Raw genomic sequence first — 27910 nt, forward strand, 5'->3', positions numbered from 1 at the left:
CAAATTACATAGACTCCCTTAAAAAAACATCGGAAAAGATCATATGCTTTCAGTAAGATAGTGGCATACTAATTGGGTGCAGGCGGTGTGGCTGTCTGACATTTAAATTCTTGTAAAGAGGAAAGGAAATATCCCTGGTGCCGCACATTCACAAAATCCTATGAAAGAGACAACCTTAGCCTGGGCTCCCACCGGAGCTTAGTCAGGGGGATCCCAGGAAGTCCACTTCTACTGCTTCAGTGACAGCGGCAGATCAGAATGATGGGAAGTCTGCCCCTCCTCCCCTTCTTCAGATGGAAGAAAGCAAAATACCCATGAGGACTCCTGGGATGTATGACATCATTTTGGCCTAGGCCAGAAACCAGGACCAAACTGAAGAAATTAAAAAAAAAGTTTAAAGCGAGTAAATATAATATACTTCCTTATCTTTTTACAAACGCTAGGAGCATAAGGATTAAAAGTAGTTCATCTTGATTGAGAAAGTTTAGTTCCGCTTTAAAAAAAAAAAGGAAAATAACGATTCAAATCCAGTTACATTTTCCTTTAACCCATAGTCACATTTATAATCTGAATGTGTGCCGGATTGTTATATGGATATTTAGGCTTTGTCATTCAAAAGATTACATCTGCATTATTTATTTAAGATGTTGAGTTATTATGTGTCCCCATGCTGCAAAATGCACATGGGCCTTATTGTTAATTATCTGACAATCTGAGGTAACCACAATGGACTGTAATTAGGAGAGGGAGGGGGTGATATTGTTTGCCTGTATGAATCTTATATAAAGGACAGGCAGTGTATGCGGTATAGGGAGACAGAATGAGGTAGGTGCATAGGAAGATAAGAACTTATTTTATTTAATTTTAGGTCTGTTCCAAAGTCTCATTGAGGTTGATTTACTAAAGGCAAAAGACTATTCACTTTCCAAGGGAAGTTGCCCCAAAGCTTACTGAATGACATGAAGCTCTTCTGACTTCCATCATCCAGCGATGTTCAAGCCAAAATGCTGTTTTGTTTTTTTTTTGCTTTCCTTGTGTGTGATTGGGTGTTCTTTGCCAAAATCTTGAGCAAATTCTCTTGTATTTTACCTTGCAAATTTAACAGCCTGTTTGCCCTTAGTAGGTCAGCTCCGTTGCCTGCAGGGAGATACCTATGAATAATGGGGCCCTATAGTAAAATTTTGTTGGAGGTTTCCCTGCTAACCATCTGTAGCAGCTGGCTATATCAACTTTAGGTGTATTGATCTTAACACAAAGCATGTGTAAATCAAGGACAGGGAGGGGGAGATCTGTCAGCATAGTCAGACTAGTCAGTCCATTATGAATGCTGCTGCCAGATTCATTCACCTTACCAACTATTTAGTGTCCTCCACCCTTCTCTGTTAATCCCTCCATTGGCTTCCGCTACCCAACAAATAGAATTCAAAATACTAACAACAACTTACAAAGCCATCCAAATCCCCGGCCCCCAGCTACAATACTAGCCTAGTACCAAAATACCCACCAAATCGTTCTCTTCGTTCCTCCCAAGACCTCCTGCTCTCTAGCCCCCTCGTCACCTCCTCCCATGCTCTCCTCCAGGACTTTTCACAAGCCTTTCCTATCCTAAGGAACTCTCTACCCCAATCTGTCCAACTATCTCCTACTTTTTGCTTTTAGATGATCCCTGAAAACCCTCCTATTCAGAGAAGCATATCCTGCCCCCACCTAACAACTGTACTTTTATCTTCTCCATCAGCTCATCCCCCACAGTTATTACCTTTTGTATCACTTGACCCTCCCTCCTAGATTGTAAGCTCGAAGGAGCAGGGCCTTCTGATTCCTCCTGTATTGAATTGTATTGTAACTGTACTGTCTGCCCTCATGTTGTAAAGTGCTGCTCAAACTGTTGGTGCTATATAAATCCTGTATAATATAATAATAATAGTAGGGACCAGTGCTTAGGATAAAAGTTAAAATAAAATTTACAATAATATTAAGCATCATATTTTTAAAGCGTTTGTTAACCCAAAAAAAACAAAAAAAACTTTCTGTTCCCTTAAAGCATGTTGTACAGCACAGTGCTTGTGCTGTGTCATTTGGCCCCCTGTAACACCTAAAAACCTGGCTGATCCTGCTTGGCTATGTCCTCCCCTCTGCAAACTGACCACGGTATATCATGGCTGCTGGGCCCTGACACCGTGGTCAGTTTATGTGATTCCTTCATCCGCAGCCCTGCTATCTGTCTCCTGTGTCTCCCCTGTCCTCCTCCCCCCTCCCCTCTCTGTCTGTCTGGTCGTACCAGTGACATAATATGACATACTGTGCTAGTATGTACCACATACTAGAACATTATGACAGACTTATCTTTTAAACTGAGCCCTCCAGTGCTGCACAGTTACCGCTCTAGCTCATCCCTGGTGCTCCCATCTTCTCCTGGTCTCTCCATATACATACACATACATACTTGTGTGTAGGCAGGGTGACAGGGGGTCTTTTCATTTTTCTTAATTATTATCTGCTACTGACCACCTCTATGACAAAATCTGACCCAATTTTCTTCTCTAACCTGGCAATTTCTGTCCACAACAGTTCACTCTCATCCTCATTGGACACCCTTGCTCCTCTAACTTGCTCCTTTAACTACACACAAAATCAGGCCCTGACCATTACAACCTCAGTAAACTGCCAACACCAGAAATCTCAAGAGACAGAGTCATGCTCTTGAGTGACTGTGGTGTAAAATGAAATTTCTGCAAGACTTTACCCTATACAAATCTGCCCTCCTAAAATAGAACTCCTGCCTCCATGCTGCTAAAAAAAAAATATTTTGTCACTCTAATTAATACTCTGCCATCAAGTCCTCATCAGCTTTTCTCTAACGTTACCTTTCTACTTTGTCCCCCACCACCTCTACCCACTAACTCTGTCCCTGCCCAAGAGATCACCAATCACTTCAAAAACAAGATTTATGCATTTTGTGAGGACATCACTGTACACCCAGCATAACATACGCTGTCTAACAGCACATTCAATACTTTCCTCTTTTGACCAGGGTACTACAGAAAACTACTATGGTCGCAGCTACTATGGTCAACCTCTTCCTCTATCCTATGTTCTCTCACTCACATCTTCAATCTCTCCCTCTCTACTGGCACCTTCACCTTGCTTTTAAAGCATGCACAAACCAATCTCATACGTGAAAAGCTTTCACTGTACCTCACCAGCCTGAACAACTTAAGACCTATTTCCTTGCTCCCATTTCCTACTAAATTTTAGGAAACATTTCTGACCTTCTACCTCACTGAAAACAACCTTCTTGAGCCCCTACAGTCTGGATTTCACTTGTAGAACGCCACAGAAACTGCCCAACTAAACTCACTAACGATTGACTAACTCCTTTGACACTGTTGACCACCCATACTGCTTCAGCTTCTTATCGCACCCTTCATCAACTAGGTCCTCTTTCACAGTCGCTTTGAGATCACTTCTCACATAGAGACAGAGACCACCACCTTTCCGTTTTACCCTGTCTCTCTGAAAGAGAGCATAGCCAGGAATATTATTAGCCCAGTCATGTGGAGAATGAAGCCAAGATTCAGCAATACCAATACCAAGGCTCCAACTCTGCTTGGTAAACTTCTGGCATTCGTGAACAAACGCTTTAATTTATTGTCACATTTTGTATTTTGCTTTTTTTTTTTGTAGTACAAATAGTACCCTTTCCCATGGTTGTTTGTAACACAGGAACCTTCTTATCAACTGTCATACCCCTCCCCCATCTTCCCCTTTTCCACCCACCATTAGGGATTGACCCCTGTCGGACCTGTCTGCCCCATTAAAACCAAATTCACCCTACACCCTCAGTCTTAGTTTAAATACTCCTCCAGCCTTCCCATAAACCTCTCCCCTAGTACAGGAGACCCCCTTCCATTTAGGTGAAAGCCATCTTAAGCAGATAGGTTGCACCCCAATGAAAAGTCCACTCCATGCTCTAAAAAACCCAAATCCTTCCCTCTTGCACTAGGTCTTTAGCCATGCATTCAGATCTCTAAACTCCCCTGTCTCTCCTGTGTTGCGCATGGCACTGGCAATATTTCAGAGAATATCACCTTGAAGGTCCTTCAACTTGCAGCCTAGTTCTTTAAATTGATTCTTAATGAGCCACAACCTTCTATGCATTCTGTCATTGGTTCCAGCATGGACCAAGACAGCTGGGTCATGCCCAGCCCCTTCCAATAATGTCAAACATGTTGGAAAAAAATATTTACAAGCCGATATGAATGCATTTATCTAGAAGATTCGTTATTAAAAATGACGGCCTGTTTGCTGATTTTTGGGTTGCATTTCTGCCGCCCATGCATAACTCTGCATAACATGTGCTGGGTCAGCCAAAATTGGCAAAATGAGAATCAGGCCATCTATTAGCGCGACTGCAGTGCTCCCATTTCAATTGGGTCTAATGTTTAACCACCAAAATGGCTAATATTTTAAAAAAAAGGCACACAGAAAGTTACAAGCAATGTAAAATGGGCTCTAGATATGCAAATTATTGCCTTAATTTAAAGTGGAATTTTAGTCCATCTTCCCGGCGGCTCCACCCTCACCTCGGACTCCACCATTATGGCACACGTGCAGATGTGCCCATAAGCTCTGCCCTGCCATTAGGTCTTGGCAGAGCCCATAGGCACATCTGCACATGCACATGTGGATTTCCATCCATGCGCAAATACAGGGAAGGTTTTGGATATATAATTATATAATTATTTATTTTTGGGGGCCAAATAAAAGACCAGATTGACATCTAATTGCTAAATAACATATTTGAAAAATAATCAGGTTTTTTCTTTGTGCAGGTTGATGCCCCATTTATACCAAACGCTCTGGCACCTTGTTGTCTTGTACAATGTCCCGATCTCGTACTCAGATGATAACCCGACAGGCTTGCCTCCCAGCGGGATACTGGTACCTGGGGATGTTCTCATTGGGGCTGTGATTCCCCTCCACATCAACCCTATTTACCGAGAAGTCACCTTTCAAGAGAAACCCCCCGCAGATGTTTGCACAATGTAAGACAAGTCATAGAAGTTCTGTGTATGGTTGTGAGGCTGGGTAAGGAATCTCACACCATTCTGTGGTTCCATAATTATTTATTACCATTGCATGGAAATTAACTCTTAAGTGATTCTATCACATGAGATACACAATTACAGCTTGGGCAGAAGGTACCTGGTGCCCCAGTGCACGTTGTGTTATGGGTCCACCACTTGAGTGTTTGTTCACATCAGAACTTCTTTTCTCCCAATACAAGTCAACAGTTATATGAAAGCAGCTCATCGATTAGGAAAAGGTCAACAGCAGGTGGATGCAACTTAGAAACAGGTTAAGTGCAAATCAGAAGGAGGTTAGCTGCAGGTTGATGCAACCTCGAAACAGGTTAAATGCAGAATGAGAAAGAGGTCAACTGCAGGTTGCTGCAAATTAGAAGCAGGTGAAGCAGGTCAAGTGCAGGTCGAAAGGAAGTCAGCTGAAGTTTGATGCAGTTTAGAAGAAGGTTAAGGGTAGGTCAGCATGAGGTCGACTGCAGGTTGGTACAACTTAGAAGCAGGTCACATGCAGGTCAGAAGGAGGTCTGCTGCAAATTGATGCAACTTAGAAGCAGGATCTGTGCAAGTCAGAATAAGGTCAACTGCAGGTTGATGCAATTTAGAAACAGATCAAGCGCAGGTCAAAAAGAATCAGCTACTGGTCGATACATCTGTCACTAAACTCTGAAAGATCTCTAAAGCATCTCAAACTGGTGTCAAATGCATTTACCCATTGACACCAGCTCAAAGTCCCTCAACTTGGGTCCTGGTGTTTGGCATCTTTCACTTTGCTTTCTGTAATACAGAACTTGTAAAAAGGTGGTCCAAAGAACTACACACCACTTCACTATGGAGCATAAGAGAAGCCATAGTATGCAGTATGCCACCTACAAACCAGAGAACCTGGGAGGTTATCTTGCCAGCCAATGCAAACATAACACCAAAAAGCTAAACAGTGCCCATTGTTAAAGTTGTACTCCATGCAATCAGCTAAATACACCAATTAAATACCTACTGTATATGAGAGCTTTGAAATGTAGAGGTATAGGGGGATTATAACGGTGCAAATAAATGCAGGTAAATAGATATACTAAAAATATACAAAAACACTTTATTGAAGTATATTAACACATAACATAGACAGGGGATATACAGGTCTAGAATCTTAAAAGAGGTGAAATACACAATTAGATTGTAAAAAACAATACAGTCGGATAAGTCTGATGGTGAGGGCCTCCAATTATACAAGACACAAATAACATAGTATAATAGATAAAAAACTGAATGAGTGTGTGACATGACGATACTCCCAGAGTGGGAAAGAAAACCCAGCGATCCAAGCATGTACCACATGTCTTGTATAATTTTTGTACAATGTTTCTCATTGTTTATTCATTTGTTTTCATGTAGAAACCTTCAATGTTGGCACAGGCCTATATCACTTCCCTGAGGAAGCCAATGCTTTGGCAAAACATGTAGGAATTGATTACCTGTTTTGGAGGCCCTCACCATCAGGCCTATCTGACTGTATTGTTTTTTTACAATCTAATTGTGTATTGCACCTCTTTTAAGATTCTAGACCTGTATATCCACTGTCTATGTTATGTGTTAATATACTTCAATAAAGTGTTTTTGTATATTTTTAATATATCTATCTACTTGCATTTTTTGGCACCGTTATAATCCCCCTATACCTCTACATTTCGAATTTGACACTTTGGGATGAGGTGCCGTATCCTGTGAAGTTTCTCCAGCCATACCCCATTTTCCTGTATATGAGAGCTGTTTTGAGACTCACCTAGCACTACCAAATAGCATTGGATATCTGACTTTCCTTTCTTGCAGATAAAGCAATACAGTAACCTTCCTGGACAGTGATTGGACAATGAAAGAGCAGCAGTTGATTAACGAGGTCATCAATTTGTTCTTTTATCATTCTTTCTGGTTTATTGGGAGCCTATGTGCACACAGCACACTTGATTGGCTCCTAGTGCTGCCTCTCCCTCTACCAGTCTGGGTTATACCATACACCTTTTTATTGTTTTTGTATGTTTTTGGTTTGTGTTATTACTGTTTGATAGTGATATGCTCCAGCTGTTGAAATATTACAATTAACGAAAAAGTTGGGTTTTATTTTCTTACACTTGTTTCATTCTTCATTTTCAGGTTCCTCTTTGAACAGTATCAGCTGTTGCAGGCTATGCGGTTTGCTGTTGACGAGATCAACCAAAGCGTCAAACTTCTCCCCAATATCACTTTGGGCTTCTATGCTTATGATTCCTGCACTGTACTGCAGAGGGAGCTAGAGAGCACTCTGTGGATGATGACGGGTAACGATTGGGTCGTACCCAACTATTGCTGTCAAGACCGTCCACCACTGGCTGCCGTCATCGGCCATTCAATGTCCACATACTCCATTCTCATGGCTCACATTTTGGGGTTGTATAGATACCCACAGGTAAGATACATAAGCCATTAGAGTTGAGGAAACTAAAGTATCTGGGATACAGGCTGGATCCAGGTTTTGCCATTAGTCAAACAATGGCCAATCAGAGCCTCTATGTGTTTTCAATGCAGTTAAATTCACTAGTAACCTTAGGGAACGTTGGTTTATGTGCATTAATTGTTTATTTTATTAAACTAATATAATGACTTATCACAGTTCTGCTGCTCCTTTGCTTGTCCAATCAGCAGGCTGGGGGTGTTCTCTTTACCAAACTGTGCTGTCACTGCTGCTGTGGTACTCACAGGCTTGGCTGTGTTGTTTGGCAGGGATGTCTGGTGTCCGCAACACTAGCTGAAAAGAATTACAGAATTATTGGAAATTAAAGCAAATCAGGTCAAGTGACTTCAAAGAACAGTACATTTTTACTAGTTTTACATAGGGACAAATTTAGGCAGCTCACTCTGTGGCATACTTCAAGAAGGACAAAACTTGAAGTATTGGAATATTCTCTTACAAAAGTATCTTTCTAAAGGTAATGTTCAGATTTTAGACATAAGGGCCATACTAAAGCTTGAAAAAAAAGTAGCTAGGAGGTAGAACATTTTAGTAGAAGAGACTTTGCATGTTTCTTCTGCCTAAAAACGTTGTCCCCAATTTTTTGTACACTGCCTATGAGCAAGGTGCAGCAGGCTGGGGTGACACAGAAATTCCAATGAGGGCGATCAGGAAAGGGGCCTGGGTGATCCAACAAAACTAGGAGGTTTCCTAAGTGGACAGCAACATAATCATGTAGTCCCTGTCCTCCAGAACCTCTCCCTAACACTAGATACTGTCCCTGACAGATGGGGAACCTGTCCCATTGCAGAATGTGCACCAAGCCGAGGGGCATGCCTTATATAAGTACTGCCCTCACCCGAAATGTTTGCTGGGATCACGCAGGGCACCAGCATCCAAACACACAGCTGCTCTGCCAATGACTCAGGAAGTTATAGAAGAATCAAGTTCCTCCCAACTTCCTTCCCTTCTGTATTGCCGCTCAAGTCAAGTACCACCTACAGAAGTGAGTATTAACTGCACCTATTTAGCAGCACATGCATAGTTCAATGTATACTCTGGGTTCATATTTGCCATCTGTCAGATGCCAAGAGTGTAGACAGGTGCTGGTGCAATACAGCTGCCATTGCACATGCTCAAGAGTTACATCATCAGTGGCTCCCAATGACAGAAGAGAGAAGACTCTGAATTTAAAGTGCAGTGAAGAAGATGGCAATGATGGCTCTTTAAAAAAGGACTGTATAATATTACTTTTCTTCACATTGATTGTATTCCTAACAAAGAGTTTGCTTATTTTGTTTTCCGTATTAAATGCTATTAATTCAGATCAATTTGTAAACATATATTTTTTGCTAAGTTTGTCTGGAATGCAGTCAAAAAAATGATCATTATTCATTACATAGTCCTTTAAAGGAACTTTGACACTCATACCTATTATAGTAGATCTTTTTTTAGCACACACAAACCAGTCCAAGATCAAGACCATTTAATTGGGGCATCTAGGAAAGTAAAAAAACCCAGCTTCCCAATATTGAAAAACACGAGTAGAGACAGATATATTCTCCACCTGCAGAAGATCCAGATTGCTATTCAAGTACAACTTTTTTCTCAATCATACTTCTTTTGGAAATATTTTTGAACATATAATTACTACACCATAAGTGGTCTCGTATCCTCATCGTGACCACCCTTCATATGTTTACATTTTTCCTCCATAACAACATTATAAAAATTCACTATCAAATATTTTATTAACTATGATAATTGGCTTGCACCTTTTCACCCAACAGATAAGCTATTTTTCAACCAGTTCTCTTCTAAGCAACAGGGCAAAGTTCCCTTCCTTCTTCAGGACCGTTCCAAGCGATGCTTTCCAGTCTCAGGGACTGGCACAGATGGTCACGCATTTTGGATGGACATGGATAGGTTTGGTTGCCGCTGACAATGATTATGGCCAAGAGGGCATTAAGATCCTTAAGCAACAAATAGCAAAATCTGGAGCTTGTGTGGCATTCATAGAGTATATACAGACCTATTATAGAAACATCCATAATATTGCCAAGGTTATTAAGACCTCAACAGCTAAAGTTGTGGTGGTTTTCTCTACGGATGTCTATCTTATTCCTTTACTTGTTGAACTTTTGAAACTTAACACAACTGGGAAAGTCCTTGTAGCTAGCGAAGCTTGGTCTATTTCAAACGTACTCTCAATAGATAAATATTCTTCCATCTTGTTGGGAACAATTGGTTTTGCATTCCGCAGCTCAAAGATCCCAGGCTTCCAAAGCTATCTTAACAATATTGACCCATACAATACTCCAGGTGCTTCTTGGGTCAATATTTTTTGGAAAGAAGCTTTTGGATGCACGTTACCTGACCAAAAGATGGTTAATGGATCAAGGAATGCATTAAATGCATGTACCGGAGATGAAGACCTTAATAGCATCCATAATCTTTATAATGATGTGTCAAGCCTGAGAGCATCTTACAATATTTACACTGCTGTCTATGTTATAGCTAAAGCTCTTGATGACCTTATGTTTTGCAAAGATGAGGAAGGGTCCTTTTCAAGGGGAACGTGTGCAGATATCGGAAAATTTAAAACATGGCAGGTAAAAGACTGTCCAAATATGAGTTTGATAATACATATGCAATCCATGCAAATTTAGGAGATAAATATTCATTGTCCTTATACTGCATTTAAACAAATAGTTAATTTCATGTTTTTGCTTGTGTTATAATTAATATTTGGATAACAAAATCCTTTATCTAATCTTTAACACTCACCCCCAGGCTTACCATAATCCTAACAGTTAACCTAACCCTTACAGATATATCCAGTTAAACATTAAAATACCCACAGGAGCTGCTTAACCACTCCAGCCCCGGAAGATTTGGCTGCTCAATGACCAGGCAATTTTTTGTGATACGGCACTGCGTCGCTTTTATTGACATTTGAGCGGTCATGCATTGTTGTACCCAAACAAATTTGACGTCCTTTTTCTCCCACAAATAGAGCTTTCTTTTGGTGATATTTGATCATATCTGCAGTTTTTATTTCTTGCACTATAAACAAAAAAAGAGCGACAATTTGATAAAAAAAAAAAACACAATATTTTGTACTTTTTGCTATAATAAATATCCCCAATTTTTTTTTAAAAAAAGCTAATTTTTTCCTCAGTTTAGGCCGATATGTATTCTTCTACATATTTTTGGTAATAAAAATTGCAATAAACGTATATTGATTGGTTGACGTAGATTGATTTGCGCAAAAGTTATAGCGTCTACAAAATAGGGGATAGATTTATGGAATTTTTATTATTATTTATTTTTTTTTACTAGTAATGGCGGCGATCTGCGATTTTTATCGGGACTGCAATATTGTGACGGACAAATTGGACACTTTTGACACATTTTTGGGACCATTGACAATTATACAGCGATCAGTGCTATAAAAATGCACTGATTACTGTATAAATGTCACTGGCAGGGAAGGTGTTAACACTAGGGGGCGATCAATGGGTTAACTGTGTTCCCTAGGTGTGTCCTAACTGTAGGGGGGATGGGAATGTCTAGGAGAAGAGAGAGATCAGTGTTCATACTTAGTATGAACACACGATCTGTCTCTACTCCCCTGAAAGAACCGGGATTTGTGTGTTTACATACACAGATCCCGGTTCTTGCTCTGTCACGAGCGAGCGCAGGTGCCCAGCAGTCATCGCACCCGCCGGGCACTCGCATCGGCTCCGGGCACACGCTTCGGGATCCCCCCTATTGGCCAATAGGTGAAGAGACGTAAGGTAGCGCCGTTTCTCCCAGCCGTGCTATTCTGGTGCAGAAAAACTGCGGCGGCTGGTCGGCCAGCAGTTAAGTTAGTTCAGTCCGTTACTCTGCCTTTCAACCCCAATAACAGTCTCAGCCCCCTCTGGCACACCTGGCAATAGTGTAAGTGCAGTAACCAATGAGAAACACACACGTTATAATAAAACACAGAAATTGTCTTTACTGCAATATTTCTGTGGAAAAGAGTAACAGACAGTAACAAGATATATTCGAGTAATTAACATAGAGAGCAATATCTGAGATTTAAGAGCAATATAGCTCTCAAGCTGCTTTCAGGGGATTCCAAACACTAGAATGTCCCCAAGAGCAGAGCCACACTTAAATGGTAAATAAAACACAATATTGCCCTTCAAATTAGCCTCTCTCTACTTTCCCCTGACACCACAGGCCCAACTTTACACACCTATTCAAGTCAATAAACAATGGTTTAACTTCATAGATAAACTGTCCTGCACACCCAATACATATGCAGAGCCCTGAATATGTGTGTGGATCTGTATGGAACTAACAGCTTCAGTACTTTTTGAAGAAAAGATAAGATTTGGTGTCTTCAGCTAGCCACTTTCGTTGGTGCACTTTAACTCCTGGATAGCAGGGCAAACAATATAACTGGCCCAGATTATCAAGTGAAACAGACAGGATTTTGTGCAACAAGCTGAGAGGACAATGATGTCTGTATACAGTGTCCCAGAAATGGATAGCCTTATCCTTTATCCCTGTAGTACTAGAAGTGTCAGCAAGATGACTACCAGCAATGATGTCTGCATACAGTGTTCAAATAACTTTTTCTGTAGTGCAGTGTCTTTGTTCCCTGCAGATGGGCAGAAATGCGCTCTCACCAATTCCTGTCAACAGGGCCCTAGAGAATGTCCTTGAACAGGCAGGCTTTCATGGTGACCTGACCGGTCCACACATGCTGGAACAGCTCACCGTTGGTGGAGATGCACCTCAATATTCACCTGGGATCCCCCTCTCTCAGGCTGGATGTCCCAACTTGCGGTGGAGGTCTGAATCGCGCAGGGAGATCATCTGAGAGACAGCATCTCTCCCTCGGGTCTGATCTCTTTACTCTCTCGTCGCTGACTGAACTCTACCTCAGGACACAAAATGGAGTCTTTTACTTTCCTGTCAGCAAAGCCTGCTGGGATTTGTATTTCTCCCTGTATACCGGTCTATGGGGCCATTTTTGTGTGGGAAATGCATGTCTAAGAATTAATTGCTGCTCTCTCCTCAGTTCAGTACAATCTCTTCCATTGGCTGTTGTAACTGTGCCCTTAATTGGTTTTCCTCTTCCAGGCCAATAGGGGCACAAGAGAGGCCACTGAATGTGGAGCTTTGTGTGTGCCAGCTCATATTACATTAACTCAGTCAGTGAAAACAGGAAGAAGGAGGTGAAAAATCCCCCTTACAGCTGCTAGCAGACAGCTCTCCCAAACTCCAGCTGGAAAACCTGTGTACATTGTTTCGGCCAGCTTGGCCAGATTTGCAGGTTATAGAGTGAGACACCCGCTACACTTATAAACCACAGTTCTAACATTAACCCTTTTGTGATCAGAGGTCATTGACACCTAAATGCCCAGGCCAAATTTATCATCGTCCATATGCCTCGAACAATTACATTATTAACTGCTTCCGGACCAGCCGCCACAGTTATACTGCGGCAGGTTAGCTCCCCTGCGCATAGCGGGGGGTGCCGATGCTAGCGGCTGACGGTCGCGATGACCGCCAGCCATGAGCGATCGTGACCAGGAGACACAGAACAGGGACGAGTGTGTGTAAACACACACTTCCCTGTTCTGTTCTGACAGGAGCGACAGATCGTGTGTTCCTATTGGCTAGGAACCACGATCTGTCACTTCCTGTAGTTAGTCCCTCCCCCTTCAGTTAGAATCACGTAGCAGGGAACACAGTTAACCCCTTCACTGCCCCCTATTATTAACCCCTTCACTGCCAGTGACATTTTTTACAGTAATCAATGCATTTTTAATCGCACTGATCGCTGTATTAATGCCAATGGTTCCAAAAATGTGTCAAAATTGTCCGATGTGTCTGCCATAATGTCGCAGTCATGATAAAAATCGCAGCTCGCCGCCATTACTACTAAAAAAATAATAATAATAAAAATGCTATAAATCTATCCCCTATTTTGCTATAACTTTTGCGCAAACCAATCAATATACGCTTATTGTGATTTTTTTTACCAAAAATATGCAGAAGAATACATATCGACCTAAACCGAGAAAAAATTGGCTTTTTAAAAAAAAAAAATGGGGATATTTATTATAGCAAAAAGTACAAAATATTGTGTTTTTTTCAAAATTGTCGCTCTTCTTTTGTTTATAGCGCAAAAAAATAAAAACCACAGAGGCGATCAAATACCACCAAAAGAAAGCTATTTCTTTCTCGAACATCACGGGACACAGAGCCACAGTAATTACTGATGGGTTATATAGGTATCACTGGTGATTGGACACTGGCACACCCTATCAGGAAGTTCAACCCCCTATATAATCCCTCCCCCTTGCAGGGATACCTCAGTTTTTACGCCAGTGTCTTAGGTGATGGACGTGTAAAGATGTCCTGTGCTGAGCTCCAAAGGGAATATCCTAAGATCCTATACTGGGGCAAGCCAGGCGAACCGGATCCATTCAAAGTGTCTTTTCATGGCCGAATTGAATGGTACCCGGGCCTCGTGTCCGAAGAAACGAGGTTTTACCCGTAATGCTTCTCTTTTTAGAGAGCTGGACCCCGCAGATCAGAAAATGGCTTTAAACTTCCTAATTTCTGGCGAGGTGCTTTACGGTCCCAGAACTGTTGGATCCCCCTACTGATGGGGGCCCCAGTCTCTGACGGTTTTTTCAAACGGAGCCCACCGTGAGAGGTGAAGATTGGGTCTGTGTAAACGGCACCCTGCGGCTGGATAAGGTAAGAGGAGATTCCACAGAATTTTTGAGTTCTAGTGGCTTTTCTCCTTTAAGGTAAATGCATGCTATGCCTATTGTGACCACCGGGGGCTGCCAAGAGCACAAACCTACACATGCTGAATGTCTGTCTCAGGTGTTGTAATCGCTGTGTATGTCCCAGCGTATCAAGCAGGCTGCAAGCAGGTAAGGTGGATGGGGGGATTTCTCATGTTTGAATGTTCCCCCCCCAGGCTAGAGAGGGGCCACAGGGGTCTAGAAAGTGGTTATACCACCCGGGCTCTGTGGCCTAATGGCCACCATCTCTGAAGATAGCCGTTCAGGCAAATCTTGTTACCAGTCTCCCTCCTTCCCCCCCCCATCCCCAGCCTTTTCTCCAGAGCATGACAGGAGAGTCGGCAGTGCGGGAAGCGCTCGTTTTTTTCAAAACTCGAGGGGGGGGGGGGGCGGTAGAGGAGGGGGCGGGATGTCAGCACAGTGTGTTTAGACTCCCACTCAGGCCAGCTGCAGGCTATTAAAGGCACTCTGTACAGGTGCACTCAGCCTTCTGAGAGACACAGAGCTGACGGTCGCATGTAAGGTGGGACACAGGCATTCTCCTAGGCAGCATTTACTGAAGTAACACCAGACTGAGCATTGGGTAGCAAGGCTTTTAGCCAGACTACATCGCTCAGCGGACAGTGTTCATTTGTATACCTCACACCTTGTTGCTTTGCACTATGGGTAGAAGAGGTTCAAGCACCCCAGGAACCAGAGACACTAGGGGATCTCGTTCAGGTTCTGAGGGCCCCCTGTCGGCAGCATCCTTCCCCCCTAAAGATGGGCCAGGGACGGCTAGCCAGGGAGAGCCATCGGGGTCAGGGGCTACACCTGCTTCTGGCACTTCAGCCCCTGTATATATTACACAAGAGGTTTTTTCCTCAACCATTAATGGTCTAGAGGAAAGATTAATGGCCGTGATTACGTCTTCACTCAGTGGAAGAAAACGCACTAGGCTTTCCTCTGTTCCCCAAGACCCTCAGACAGAGGAGCTCTGGGATAAAGGAGATGAATCCCTTTCAGAGGATCGGGATGGGATGGATGATTCCTCTTCGGAGGATTCAGGTGGAGAGGGACCCTCTGCGACTTCCCAAGAGGAGAAAGTCTTAGTGCAGATCCTCACTGGATTGGTCCGCTCCACATTTAAGTTGCCCATACCTGAAACTGCTAAAGAATCCTCTTCTGCTTTGGGGTCACTGAAACCTTTCCAAGCAGCACATGCTTTTCCTGTTCATACTTTACTTGAAAAGCTTATTTATTCTGAGTGGGATCACCCAGACAAACGTTTTTTTCCGCCGAGAAAGTTTTCAACACTTTATCCGATGGAAGAAAGGTTTATTAAAATGTGGGGAATACCAGCTATTGATGCCGCCATTTCCTCCATAAATAATAGCCTGACTTGTCCTGTAGACAATGCTCAGATGCTCAGGGATCCTGTAGATAAAAGGATGGAATCCCTATTGAAGGATGTTTTCTCCTTAGCAGGATCAGTGGCCCAACCTGCAATAGCAGCGATTGGAGTCTGTCAATACTTAAGAGACCATGTTAAGCAGGTCATCAAAGTATTACCTGAACAGCAGGCCCAGGGGTTTGCTAACCTTCCAGCGGCCTTATGCTTTGTGGTTGACGCCATTAGAGATTCTATCGTGCAAACCTCCCGTCTTTCACTGGGGTTGGTGCATATACGTAGAATCCTATGGTTGAAAAATTGGTCAGCCGAAGCACCATGTAAGAAGCTACTGGCTGGGTTTCCATTTCGTGGTGCAAGGTTGTTTGGAGAGGACTTGGATAACTATATCAAGAGAATCTCTTGTGGGAAAAGCACTCTCTTACCTGTCAAGAAGAAGAGTAAGCGTCCCTCTTTCAAACGGACTCTTTCCCCAGCGCCGGGGGCTTCAGCCTCCAGGCAGTCTCGACGGCCGCCTCCATCAGGGTCCAGAGACAAGAGTCAACCCCAGGGACAAAAGAAGTCCTGGGGAAAGAAGCCTACTAGGCAAAACACTAAGACCTCTGCATGAGGGGGCGCCCCCGCTCACTCGAGTGGGGGGAAGACTGCGACAATTCTCAGAGCTCTGGCAGGAGGACTTCCAGGACAGATGGGTAGTCTCCACAGTAACCTTAGGGTACAAGCTGGAGTTTCAGGAATTCCCTTCTCCTCGGTTCCTCAGATCAAATGTTCCCAGAGACCCAGAGAAGAAGCAGTCGCTCCTTCTAGCGTTAGAGCGACTTTTGTCGCAGGAGGTCATTATGATAGTTCCCGCAAAGGACCAGGGATTGGGCTTCTATTCCAACCTTTTTACGGTCCAAAAGCCAAATGGGGATGTCAGGCCCATTTTGGACTTAAGGGATCTGAACCGATTCCTAAGGATTCAATCCTTCCGCATGGAATCAATTCGAACAGTAGTTCCCACCCTGCAGGGAGGAGAATTTCTGGCATCAATAGACATCAGAGATGCATATCTGCATGTGCCCATTTTTCCTGCTCATCAGAAGTTTCTGCGCTTCGAGGTAGGAGGGCGCCATTTCCAGTTTATGGCTCTGCCCTTTGGGATAGCCACTGCACCTCGAGTGTTCACAAAGATCTTGGCTCCTCCTCTGGCCAGATTAAGAGCTCAGGGTATAGCTGTCATAGCATACCTAGACGACCTGCTCTTGATAGACCGGTCGGTAGCCTCTTTGAATGGAAACTTGAGGACCACGGTCAGGTATCTAGAACACCTGGGTTGGATCCTCAACTTAGAAAAGTCTTTCCTAAAACCAGTAAGAAGACTGGAATATTTAGGTCTGATTATACATACAAGCCAGGAGAAAATATTTCTACCCCAGGCAAAGATCACTGCTTTGAGAGAGCTGATTCTGACAGTAAGGACCAAGAAGGGTCCCTCAGTCCGCCTTTGTATGAGGCTACTAGGGAAGATGGTGTCTTCATTCGAAGCAGTTCCCTATGCTCAGTTTCACTCAAGAATGCTGCAACACAGTATTCTGTCGACCTGGAACAAGAAGGTTCAGGCATTAGACTTTCCGATGCACCTGTCGCATGCGGTGCGTCACAGCCTCAATTGGTGGCTCATACCCGAAAACCTGCAGAAGGGGAAATCCTTTCTACCGGTTACCTGGACGGTGGTAACAACAGATGCCAGTCTGTCAGGTTGGGGAGCAGTTCTGGAACAGGCTGCGGTCCAAGGAGTATGGTCCAAGACAGAGAGGACCTTACCCATCAACATTCTGGAGATCCGGGCGATACATCTAGCTCTAAAAGCCTGGACTATCAGGCTACAGGGTTGTCCGGTCAGGATCCAGTCCGACAATGCCACAGCAGTGGCTTATGTCAATCATCAGGGAGGCACCCGGAGCCGAGCTGCTCAAAAAGAGGTGAACCAGATCTTAGTCTGGGCAGAGATGCATGTGCCATGCATATCGGCAGTTTTCATCCCGGGAATAGAGAATTGGCAGGCGGACTATCTAAGTCGCCAGCAGTTACTTCCAGGGGAATGGTCTCTGCATCCCGACGTCTTTTGGGCCATATGCCAAAGATGGGGGGTTCCAGATGTAGATCTCTTTGCATCCCGATTCAACAAAAAGATAGACAGATTTGTGGCAAGGACAAAAGATCCTCTTGCATGCGGGACGGATGCGTTGGTGATTCCGTGGCATCGGTTCTCACTGATTTACGCATTCCCGCCTATTCTGCTACTACCACGACTCCTTCGCAGGATCAGGCAGGAAAGGAAGTCGGTACTTCTGGTGGCCCCCGCTTGGCCCAGAAGGACTTGGTATGCAGAAATAGTAAGGATGACGGTAGGTTCCCCGTGGACACTACCGGAACGCCCAGACCTGTTATTTCAAGGTCCAGTGTTCCATCCTGCCTTACAAACGCTAAATTTGACGGTTTGGCTATTGAGACCCACGTTCTGAAGAGCCGTGGGCTCTCAGGTCCTGTCATATCTACCTTGATTAATGCAAGGAAGCCAGCTTCCAGGATGATTTATCATAGAGTCTGGAAGGCTTCTATAACCTGGTGTGAATCCAGAGGTTGGCATCCCAGGAAATATGTCATAGGTAGAATCCTTGATTTTCTACAGATGGGATTAGAGATGAAGCTGGCCTTGAGTACCATCAAGGGCCAGGTCTCTGCTTTATCAGTATTATTTCAGCGGCCACTTGCTTCGCATTCTTTGGTCCGAAACTTTATGCAGGGGGTGATGCGTCTTAATCCTCCGGTTAAAGCGCCCCTAAACCCCTGGGACTTGAATTTGGTCCTGGCTGTGTTACAGAAACGGCCTTTTGAACCAATAAGTCAGATTCCTTTGGTCTTGTTGACAAGGAAATTAATTTTTCTGGTGGCCATCTCTTCTGCTAGAAGAGTATCAGAATTAGCAGCTCTTTCCTGTAAGGAGCCTTATTTGATTATACACAAGGATAGAGTGGTGCTACGCCCTCATCCTAGTTTTTTACCGAAGGTGGTTTCTGATTTTCATTTAAACCAAGACATTGTTCTACCTTCCTTTTTCCAGATCCCTGTTCTCCGGAAGAGAGATCTCTACATTCGTTGGATGTAGTAAGAGCAGTTAAGGCCTATCTAGGGGCAACTACTCAGATCCGCAAGACGGATGTTTTGTTTGTGCTGCCAGAGGGTCCCAATAGAGGACAGGCAGCGTCAAAAGCTACCATTTCTAAATGGATTCGACAGTTGATCATTCAAGCTTACGGTTTGAAACAGAAGATTCCTCCGTTTCAGATCAGGGCACATTCCACAAGGGCTATTGGTGCTTCTTGGGCAGTGCATCACCGGGCCTCTATGGCTCAAATCTGCAAGGCCGCAACCTGGTCTTCAGTTCATACATTCACCAGATTCTATCAGGTGGATGTGAGAAGGCATGAGGATATCGCCTTTGGGCGTAGTGTGCTGCAGGCAGCGGTACAGGGTCCTCAGGTCTGATTGCACCCTACTTGGTCGTGGTTCCCCCCCCTCAGGTAGCATTGCTCTGGGACATCCCATCAGTAATTACTGTGGCTCTGTGTCCCGTGATGTTCGAGAAAGAAAATAGGATTTTTTAAAACAGCTTACCTGTAAAATCCTTTTCTTTCGAAGGACATCACGGGACACAGAGGTCCCACCCCTCTTCTAATACACTATATTGCTTGGCTACAAAACTGAGGTATCCCTGCAAGGGGGAGGGATTATATAGGGGGTTGAACTTCCTGATAGGGTGTGCCAGTGTCCAATCACCAGTGATACCTATATAACCCATCAGTAATTACTGTGGCTCTGTGTCCCGTGATGTCCTTCGAAAGAAAAGGATTTTACAGGTAAGCTGTTTTAAAAAATCCTATTATTTGTGGGAAAAAAAGGACGTCAATTTTGTTTTGGGTACAACATCGCCTGACCGCACATTTGTCAGTTAAAATGACGCAGTGCCGAATCGCAAAAAACGCTCTGGTCAGGAAGGGGCTAAATTCTTCCGGGGCTGAAGCGGTTATACAGAGGAACACTGCCAACTTCAGACTAAAGGGGCATCTGCAGGCTAGAGACTTATTTTATCGATAAAGCCTCCAGCTTGCATGACATCAATCACTATGTCATAGCTGACATAGTGATCACATGATCAGGAAGCACTCTGATTGGTTCACAGTCAATAATGGAGACCTGAGCTGTCATTGACAGCTGGGATTAAGAGTCACTACCCACACACAGTGTTAACTGATGGATCATGATAGATGCAACAGCTCCATTTCTAACTTTATGTCATTATTTCTATTTTTTTGTCCTCTTTATTATATTTCTTTAGCAATCAATTCATACAGCACTCTAGAATCTCCTGAAGAAGCTAATTCGAAGCGAAACATGTAGAGCGGTAGTGTCTGTATTTTTGCATATGAAATTAATTTGAAATGCAACAAGGATACAGTGTTAACTGATGGATCCCAGTGATGGGCATCTTTCGCAATCTTTCAAATTTTAATTTACAGATTGACGAGTGGGAAGACTTTAACCCTTATCCCTTGACATTAATTTAAGCCTTAATTAAATCCCTAACACTAACCTAGCTCCTAAAGTTGGAAATAAACATATCAAACACAATACATACAAGCCCTAAAGCGTGGCATGATCTATGAGCACCAAGATCTTGGAAACCGATGACCCAGCAAATAACTGATTGGTGGTGGCATTTTTAAGTCTGCAAACCCAACCCCTACCCCTATTTGCAAATGTATACAACAGTAGACATGAACTCCAGCTCCAATCCTTGGAGAGCCTATGGCAGGTTCTACAGAATGGGGACACATTTCATTTACACCATTAATTTCACTTTTTGAAACTCAATCTTTTTTTTAAATTCATTCAGGGATATTTCTACAAATAAGAAAATGACATAGGCAGTCAGTGCTGACCTTGGTGTTATGCCAATCTTATGAACATGTACAGTAGTTCTCACGTCCCTATTTTATAGTAAGAAAGTGACGTAGAAAGCCAGATCACCATAATGGCCAGCCAATTAGCTGTTTTAGAAGGAGGCCAATGTTGGCCTCTTTATTATTAATATTAGAGATTTTCTTTCACAATCTTTTAGTAGAAATTGAAAAATGACTATTTTCCCAAAAGGGGACCACATTGCCCATGGGATCCTTTGGTCCACATATTACAACAAAAATTAATATTTTTATTTTATGAGGTAACAAACATTATGGCAAATATCAAAAGCTGTAATAAACTTGAACCTCCATCATTTGCTTATTCATAATACAGGACCTTATGCATTTGTATTGTGCAAGTACCTGGAAGTTTGTTCATCCCCGGTAGCAATCAATCCCAAATTAACTCTTATTGGTCTTTCTTTGGTTTGAATACTGTAAGCTCCCAAAAGCTAATTAATTTTAAGTTTTAAGTTACACTATACACACATTTTGTTTGTTGATTAAATTTAAGGTAACTCTGTTGCTGGGTTGTTGCTATCTGTACAGCTTTTGCACTACTTGAAGAAAGTACGGGTTGAACTAAGTGACAAGAGAGAAGTTTTCTTTGATGAGAATGGGGATCCACCAGCTGCATATGATGTTGTGAATTGGCAAAAGAACCAAGAGAGTGCCATGGTCCAGGTAAAGGTTGGAAACTACGACAGTGTGGCCTCATCTGGAAAAACCTTCTCCATAAATGCAAGTTCAGTGCGGTGGCCAAATGGCAGACAGGAGGTAAATCCATACATCTGCTATTAAATCTGTTTTTGTGACTATAATGACATAAATTACAATGGTGTTGGAACAGGTCTACACATAGGCATCAGTAGAAGTGAATACCGGTGCATCAAATCATTCTTCAACTTATTTTCATACATTTTTTATTTTTAGTAAGGTAGAATATTTGAAAAGGCTAATTTTGTTGAGTGCACTGGGACCCAAGGAGGAGTGTGTAGATGGGGTGTAGCGCTGTGCGGCGGGAATAACATACTCCAGTGCAGTGAAAGGACTCGTATTTAAATAAAGCAGAAACAGTTCACAAATAACCCAGTGGTAAGGCAGCCCAACCAATCTAGTTGAACTGATATCCCCTGTAGAGATGGGAAGAATGCGGTCTGGCCCTCGTGTGGGCAGGTGTCTAGAGGAGTTGCAAGCCCTAAGCTTTCCCTTCTTGTTAGGAACCTTTCGCTGCCGCTAGTTCTGTCCCAACCAGATGGGGTAACTGTCTCTACTCTACCAACTAGCAAATATGTGCCAAACCTGGGAGCCAGAGCCTTAAAAAGGCTCTGCCTGACCCAACATGGCCACCAGAGTCACATGGGGCAGCAGCATCTAATGGGATAGCTTCCCAAGTGAGCCAGCAAACCATAGAGAAACCCTGTTCCTCCTGACTTCCTCTCCAACTGCAGTGCCACTGCGGGAGATGCCACCTGCAGTGGAGAAAGTAGACTGCACCTGCCTACAAGTGTATTAGGACTACAGAACATTTTTTTTCTCTCCTCATCTCCATAACATAGGAAGCAGGTGTTATTTAGTCCAGAGAGCAATGAGAACAATGCTAACAGAAAACAATCTGCAGGGTCAGAGAGCACCGGAAGCTCCCACAAGATTTCTGACAGAATCAACCTTTTTTATTCTTTTATTTTTTTTTTATCGAACAGATATAACAAGACCAAAAGGAGGCAAATAAGAGAAGCTCATGGTTAACGTTTCATACATTTTAAGTTGGCTCACACTGCTTACGCAAAGAGGCATGAATCATAGTTTAGAATAGGTCCTGTAGATTTGTAAGGGTCAGAGTTAGAGATCACAATAGAAAGTTACAGGGACAGAGCTAAAAATCTAAGGTTTTTTTATTTACATTTTTAGTTCACTATAAAATCATTTTGCACCTATGGTTTGGTGCCAGGTCCATACTCTTGTCCTTGTGTCTGTGGTTATTTTAGCTGAACAATGTGAGGCCCTGCTACTGGATTAGCTGGATTGAATTTGGATCTCGGAGTGAGCAGAGTAAGGGGCTCCAGAATTCTATTTAGAGCGGAGAAAACTAAGCTTTTGGTTTTCTTCAGGTTTAGTAATTCCCCGATCAGGGTCTGGAGCTTGGAGGTTTGGATCTTGGAGGTTTTGAAGAGCAAGAGATTGGTTGGGAAGAAGCCACAAATCCTGAGTTCAGTTCTTGCCAGAGACCAGCAGGCTGAGTATAATCAAGGGCATAGCAGCACCTGTTATAATCAAAGGCATAGCAGCAATTTGGGATTCCACCCTCCCAAGAAGTTTGTGAGGCTGCGATGGGGCGTACTTGTCTGTTTGGTGCACATGTAGTCTGTAATGGAACACCTAAGCCTGAGGTCCAGAGCAACAGGGAGCTGCAAGATAGAGCTGAGTGTTACTTGTAGAGGTTGCACGAGAGCACAACAGTGCTAAGAGTGAGTTGGTCTGTGGGACCAAATAAATGGTCTAAGCCTGAGACTTGAGCAGCTGTAAAACAAAGCCAGGAGGCTAAGGTAATTTACTTAAACTTGCTGCAGTGAGGGTGGGAACTCCTGCGAGGGTAACTGTTTGTTTTTTTGGATTTTCCTTTTGTTCGTTTTAAATAAAAGTGAGCCAATAAGCCCTGAAACAACATATCTGGCATGGACTGAACTCACTGGTGAGCTCTACACTGTCTATGGTTAGCCTCATGCAACAAATTTCCATCATGTTCTAAAATGTTCTCTATCTAGTCGAGCTATTACCAAACTTCTTATCCCTTTGTACTACAATAAATTTGAATCCATTCCTATATTCTTCCCAGGTCCCAGTCTCTGTTTGTAGTGTTAGCTGCTTGCCAGGGTTCAGGAAGGCATCCCACAGAGGAGAGCCTATATGCTGCTTTGAATGTGTTCCTTGTCCACAAGGCGAGATCTCTAATAACACAGGTAAGTAGATTCATGAAAAAAACAAAAAAGCAATTTAGTTGCAGAAAAGGCACACACTGTACATTTGTCCCTTTATTCTCTTTGGTTTTAAAATGCCATCCTGGTCAAAATGTAGTTTTGTTTTTGATAAAGTGAAAGAGGATTAGAACCTTTGTAAGGTTTTTTTTTTTGTCTGGTTTCCTATGCTTAGTGATGTATCCTCAATATTTGTCCTGTGGATCATTGTCACTGTATAAAAAGTGGGTGGGAATGGAAAGCTTTATGGTAGGAACAGTTGATATAATGGTATGTTCCAGTAGGGACAGTTGTTCCATTAAGAATAGTCAGTGGTGAGATTTTTGCTCTTTTTTTCCTCATTCACTTCATATTCTTTTTTCTTATGAAATGAAGTATAGTGGGATCTTCTCAACTCTAAGTTTTGGCTGTCAGATTGTTGGTTTTCATACATAGCTCACTAATGCCGTGTACACACGACCGGACTTTCCGTCAGAAAAGGTCCGACGGAATCATTCCGTCGGAAATTCCGATCGTGTGTGGGCTTCATCAGATCTTTTTTTTTTTTTCGAAAATTCTGATGGACCTAGAAATAGAACATGTTTCAAATCTTTCCGACGGACTCAATTCCTATCCAGAAAACCGTTTGTCTGTATGCTAGTCCGATGGACCAAAAATGACGCAAGGGCAGCTATTGGCTACTGGCTATTGAACTTCCTTTTTCTAGTCCCGTCGTATGTCATCATGTTCTAGACTATCGGACTTTTGTGTGATCGTGTGTAGGCAAATCCGTTTCAGCGGAACTCCGTCGGAAAGACCGTCAGAGTCTACTCTGACGGAAACTCCGCTCGTGTGTACGCGGCATTAGTCTATGTTATTGTCTTATGTGGACTGATCCTACTTAGCTCCCTCTGCTGAAAAAGCCTCTGGAGCACCTAAATCCCAAAGCTCTTTTCTCTCTCTGCCTGGTCCTCAAACACTGCATTCTCCCCCAAATGACTGTCCTTTTTATAGCCTCAGGCTCCATTTCCACCCAGAGGGATATGGCTGAATAACCCCCTGTGACAACATGCATTCCTCTTTAAATGGCAATATTAGCCAATTTAAACTGCTAATGTTAGAGTTTGTTAGCTAGTGCGTGTGTTTCATTTTTACCTCTTTTCCCCTGATACAATTTGTATTCCCTATTGTGTTTCCTACAAGGCATTTTCTCCTTTTTTTTTTCATTTTAATGTTGGTCCCTGATCATCCATGCAACAACCTCACCACCTGGGGAAATATATCTTTTACTTTGAGCTCAACCATGAAGTAATCTAATGTCTGGTTTCACCATTTCCTGTTTAGCTGTTGTTTGTCACCCCTCTTACCTATCTGGTGATACATTCTAGAAGCAACATGGTACTATGCTGACATTGGCCTCAAAGCTGCTCTGCCAGGGGACCCTCCTCAGCTTTAAGCCTGCCCACTTAAGTAGCTGTCATCCTCCTCCATTCTCCCCTGGCCTTCTGTCGCCTACATGGTCACTGGTGACTGGTCACCGGCCTTCTGCACAATGCTGCCAAACAATTGTAGTGGTTACTTCTAGGCACTTGTGGGGGGGGGGGGGAGACAGCACAACCACTCTAGTGTAGTAAGTTCTAAAAAGGTGATACTCACAGAAGTGAATGAAAGACACACATGTAAAAACCAAGTGGAGGATGAGCCTGTTGTGGAGACACAGTCCTATACACATGCAGCTGGATGGATGGATAGACTGCTATAGACAGTGTAGCTTGCTGTGCTACCGGCTGCTCAGGGAAACTGCTCAGACTGCCCGGCTAGCACGGTATGTCTCGGCTTCCTCACTCCCAGAGTCATAGGCCATGGATGGTGATGTCCACCTGTTGTCCAGGGTCACAGGACGCATTTGGAGGGACCTTCCTCTTCCTCAGCTGTGTCTTTCATTCACTTTTGTGAGTATACAATTTTTATCTAAGTAAAACCTTTTTACTTAGATTTTTACTTACATCCAAGTAAAACCTTTTTGGAACTTACTACACTAGAGTGGTTACACTGTCTCTCCTCCCCCCTTGCCCACATTTGTTTTCACAAATGGAGTCCCTTCTCCACGCTGACAGCAGCACCCCTTTCCTTTGTCTCGTTATAAGGGCTACCCGCTTATCCCCCCCCCCCTTTCTTTTAGTTATCATCATTGTTTATTGTATGTCATATTAACAGTAACAATTTATTCTCATTAATATCATTGGTTTTACAATAATCCATGAGTGGTTGAGCGCTGGTAGCCAAGCGCCGCCTCTGGCGTAAGGCATAATTTTTTAGCTTTAGGCTTTTGCAGTCACTTCTAGGCACTTGACAAAATTGATACCATACATTCACAGAAGGCATTTAAAGCCTAATCTCCCATAAAACGGTACCATCTCGCAAAAGCAATATCACTGTCATTTTTGCATGAGATCAGTCAAGAGCCTAGTAGCAGTCACTGCTAATATATGAGAACATTGTGCAGTTTGCGAGTGACTAGTGTAGGACCTGGGGAGAAGAAAGAGAGCAGCAGCTAGATGACGGGGAAGGCAGAGTTCTGATACTTGTGTATGAGTACATGCACTGTTGACATCTGTCATCACTTGTATATTGTGATGGAATATGTCAACAGCTCTTGTGGGTTAGCTGCTGTGGGGTGACCAAGAGTCACAAGACCTGCTGTGCACTTTACCATGGGAGGTGAGAGGGAGGGTAGTGCTATCGCTCCTTCTCACTTCCTGGATTATTTTTTTATTGAACAATAACTATAGGATGTCTACCTGAAATGACAGGTGCACTTAATATGTTTAAGCTCTGACTTGTTTTGACAGCATATTTATAATTATTCTCCATCTTCAGATGCCATAGATTGTTCCAAGTGTCCATGGGATATGTGGCCGAATACAAAAAAAGATCAATGTATTCCAAAACCCATTGAGTATCTTTCATACAGTGAGCCGTTGGGAATAACTTTGATGGCCACAAGCCTTTCCTCTTCCATGATCCCAATTTCCATTTTTAAACTTTTCCTTCGTTACAAGACCACACCAATAGTCAAAGCCAATAATTATTCTGTAAGTTGTATTCTGTTATTGTCCCTGTCACTCTGCTTTCTCTGTTCTTTGACTTTCATTGGTTATCCTGAGCCTGTGAAGTGCCTTCTGCGCCAGGCTGCCTTCGGAATGGCCTTTGCTCTCTGTGTCTCCTGTATCTTGGCCAAAACTATAATGGTAGTGTGTGCCTTTATGGCCACCAAACCAGGAAGCAACCTAAAGAGATGGACCAGTCCTTATGTGTCTTATATAGTGATTGTCACCGGTTCTCTTCTACAGTTTCTTCTTTGCAGTATTTGGGTGGTGGCTGCTCCACCATTCCCTCAAAATAACACAGAAACACAACCTGAAATCATAGTTGTTGAATGCCATGAGAACTCACCCACGGCCTTTTGGAGCATGCTGGGATATCTTGGCCTCTTGGCCTCCATCAGTTTTGTTGCTGCATTCTTGGCCAGAAGACTCCCCAATAACTTCAATGAGGCCAAGTTTATCACTTTCAGCATGTTGGCCTTCTTAAGTGTCTGGATTTCCTACATCCCGGCATCTCTCAGCTCAAAAGGAAAGTACACTGTAGCCATGGAAATCTTTGCAATACAGTCATCAAGCTGGGCTCTAGTGGTCTGTATGTTTTTTCCTAAATGTTTCATCATCCTGTTTCGACCAGAAATAAACTCCAAAGAACATCTTATGGGGAAAGACAGAGGCCGGGAATAGAGTGTAGATAATAATCCATGATATGAGTGTTTTATCTAAAACTAAAAATGGTCAGATGATCACTCTCCCTGGAAGATTTGTCCAATTTTGTAGCTTTCGGTGAAATGTAAAATTTATATATATATATATATATATATACAGTATTGCATGGATGTATTATTGGGCATTATCTGATTTATGAATTGTGTTTCTGTGTGTTTTATACAAATAGTATTTAACATTCTATGTTTATAATAAATTTTAATATCAATGAGACTACAGCCTGGATAATTTTTACACTTTGCGTTACAAAATTAGATAATACAAGTTGTACAGTGCTCCCCAGACAGAAAGTCACAACACCACATCCCAAAATACATTGGTTAAGGTGTCAAAGATGTGA

General features: G+C 43.0%; 1 protein-coding gene across 1 annotated transcript; it reads left to right on the forward strand.

The window, feature by feature from the left end:
* Window positions 1–820: 820 nt before the first annotated feature.
* LOC141134126 (extracellular calcium-sensing receptor-like) lies at window positions 821–27528 on the forward strand. The gene is made up of 7 exons (XM_073623711.1): window positions 821–825; window positions 4836–5048; window positions 7233–7524; window positions 9357–10178; window positions 21333–21560; window positions 23620–23743; window positions 26618–27528. Exons 1-7 carry the CDS (start codon window positions 821–823, stop codon window positions 27526–27528), a joined length of 2595 nt encoding a protein of 864 aa, XP_073479812.1.
* Window positions 27529–27910: the final 382 nt, after the last annotated feature.

The sequence above is a fragment of the Aquarana catesbeiana genome, linkage group LG03 (assembly GCF_042186555.1).
Source record: "Aquarana catesbeiana isolate 2022-GZ linkage group LG03, ASM4218655v1, whole genome shotgun sequence".
Lineage (NCBI taxonomy): Eukaryota > Metazoa > Chordata > Amphibia > Anura > Ranidae > Aquarana > Aquarana catesbeiana.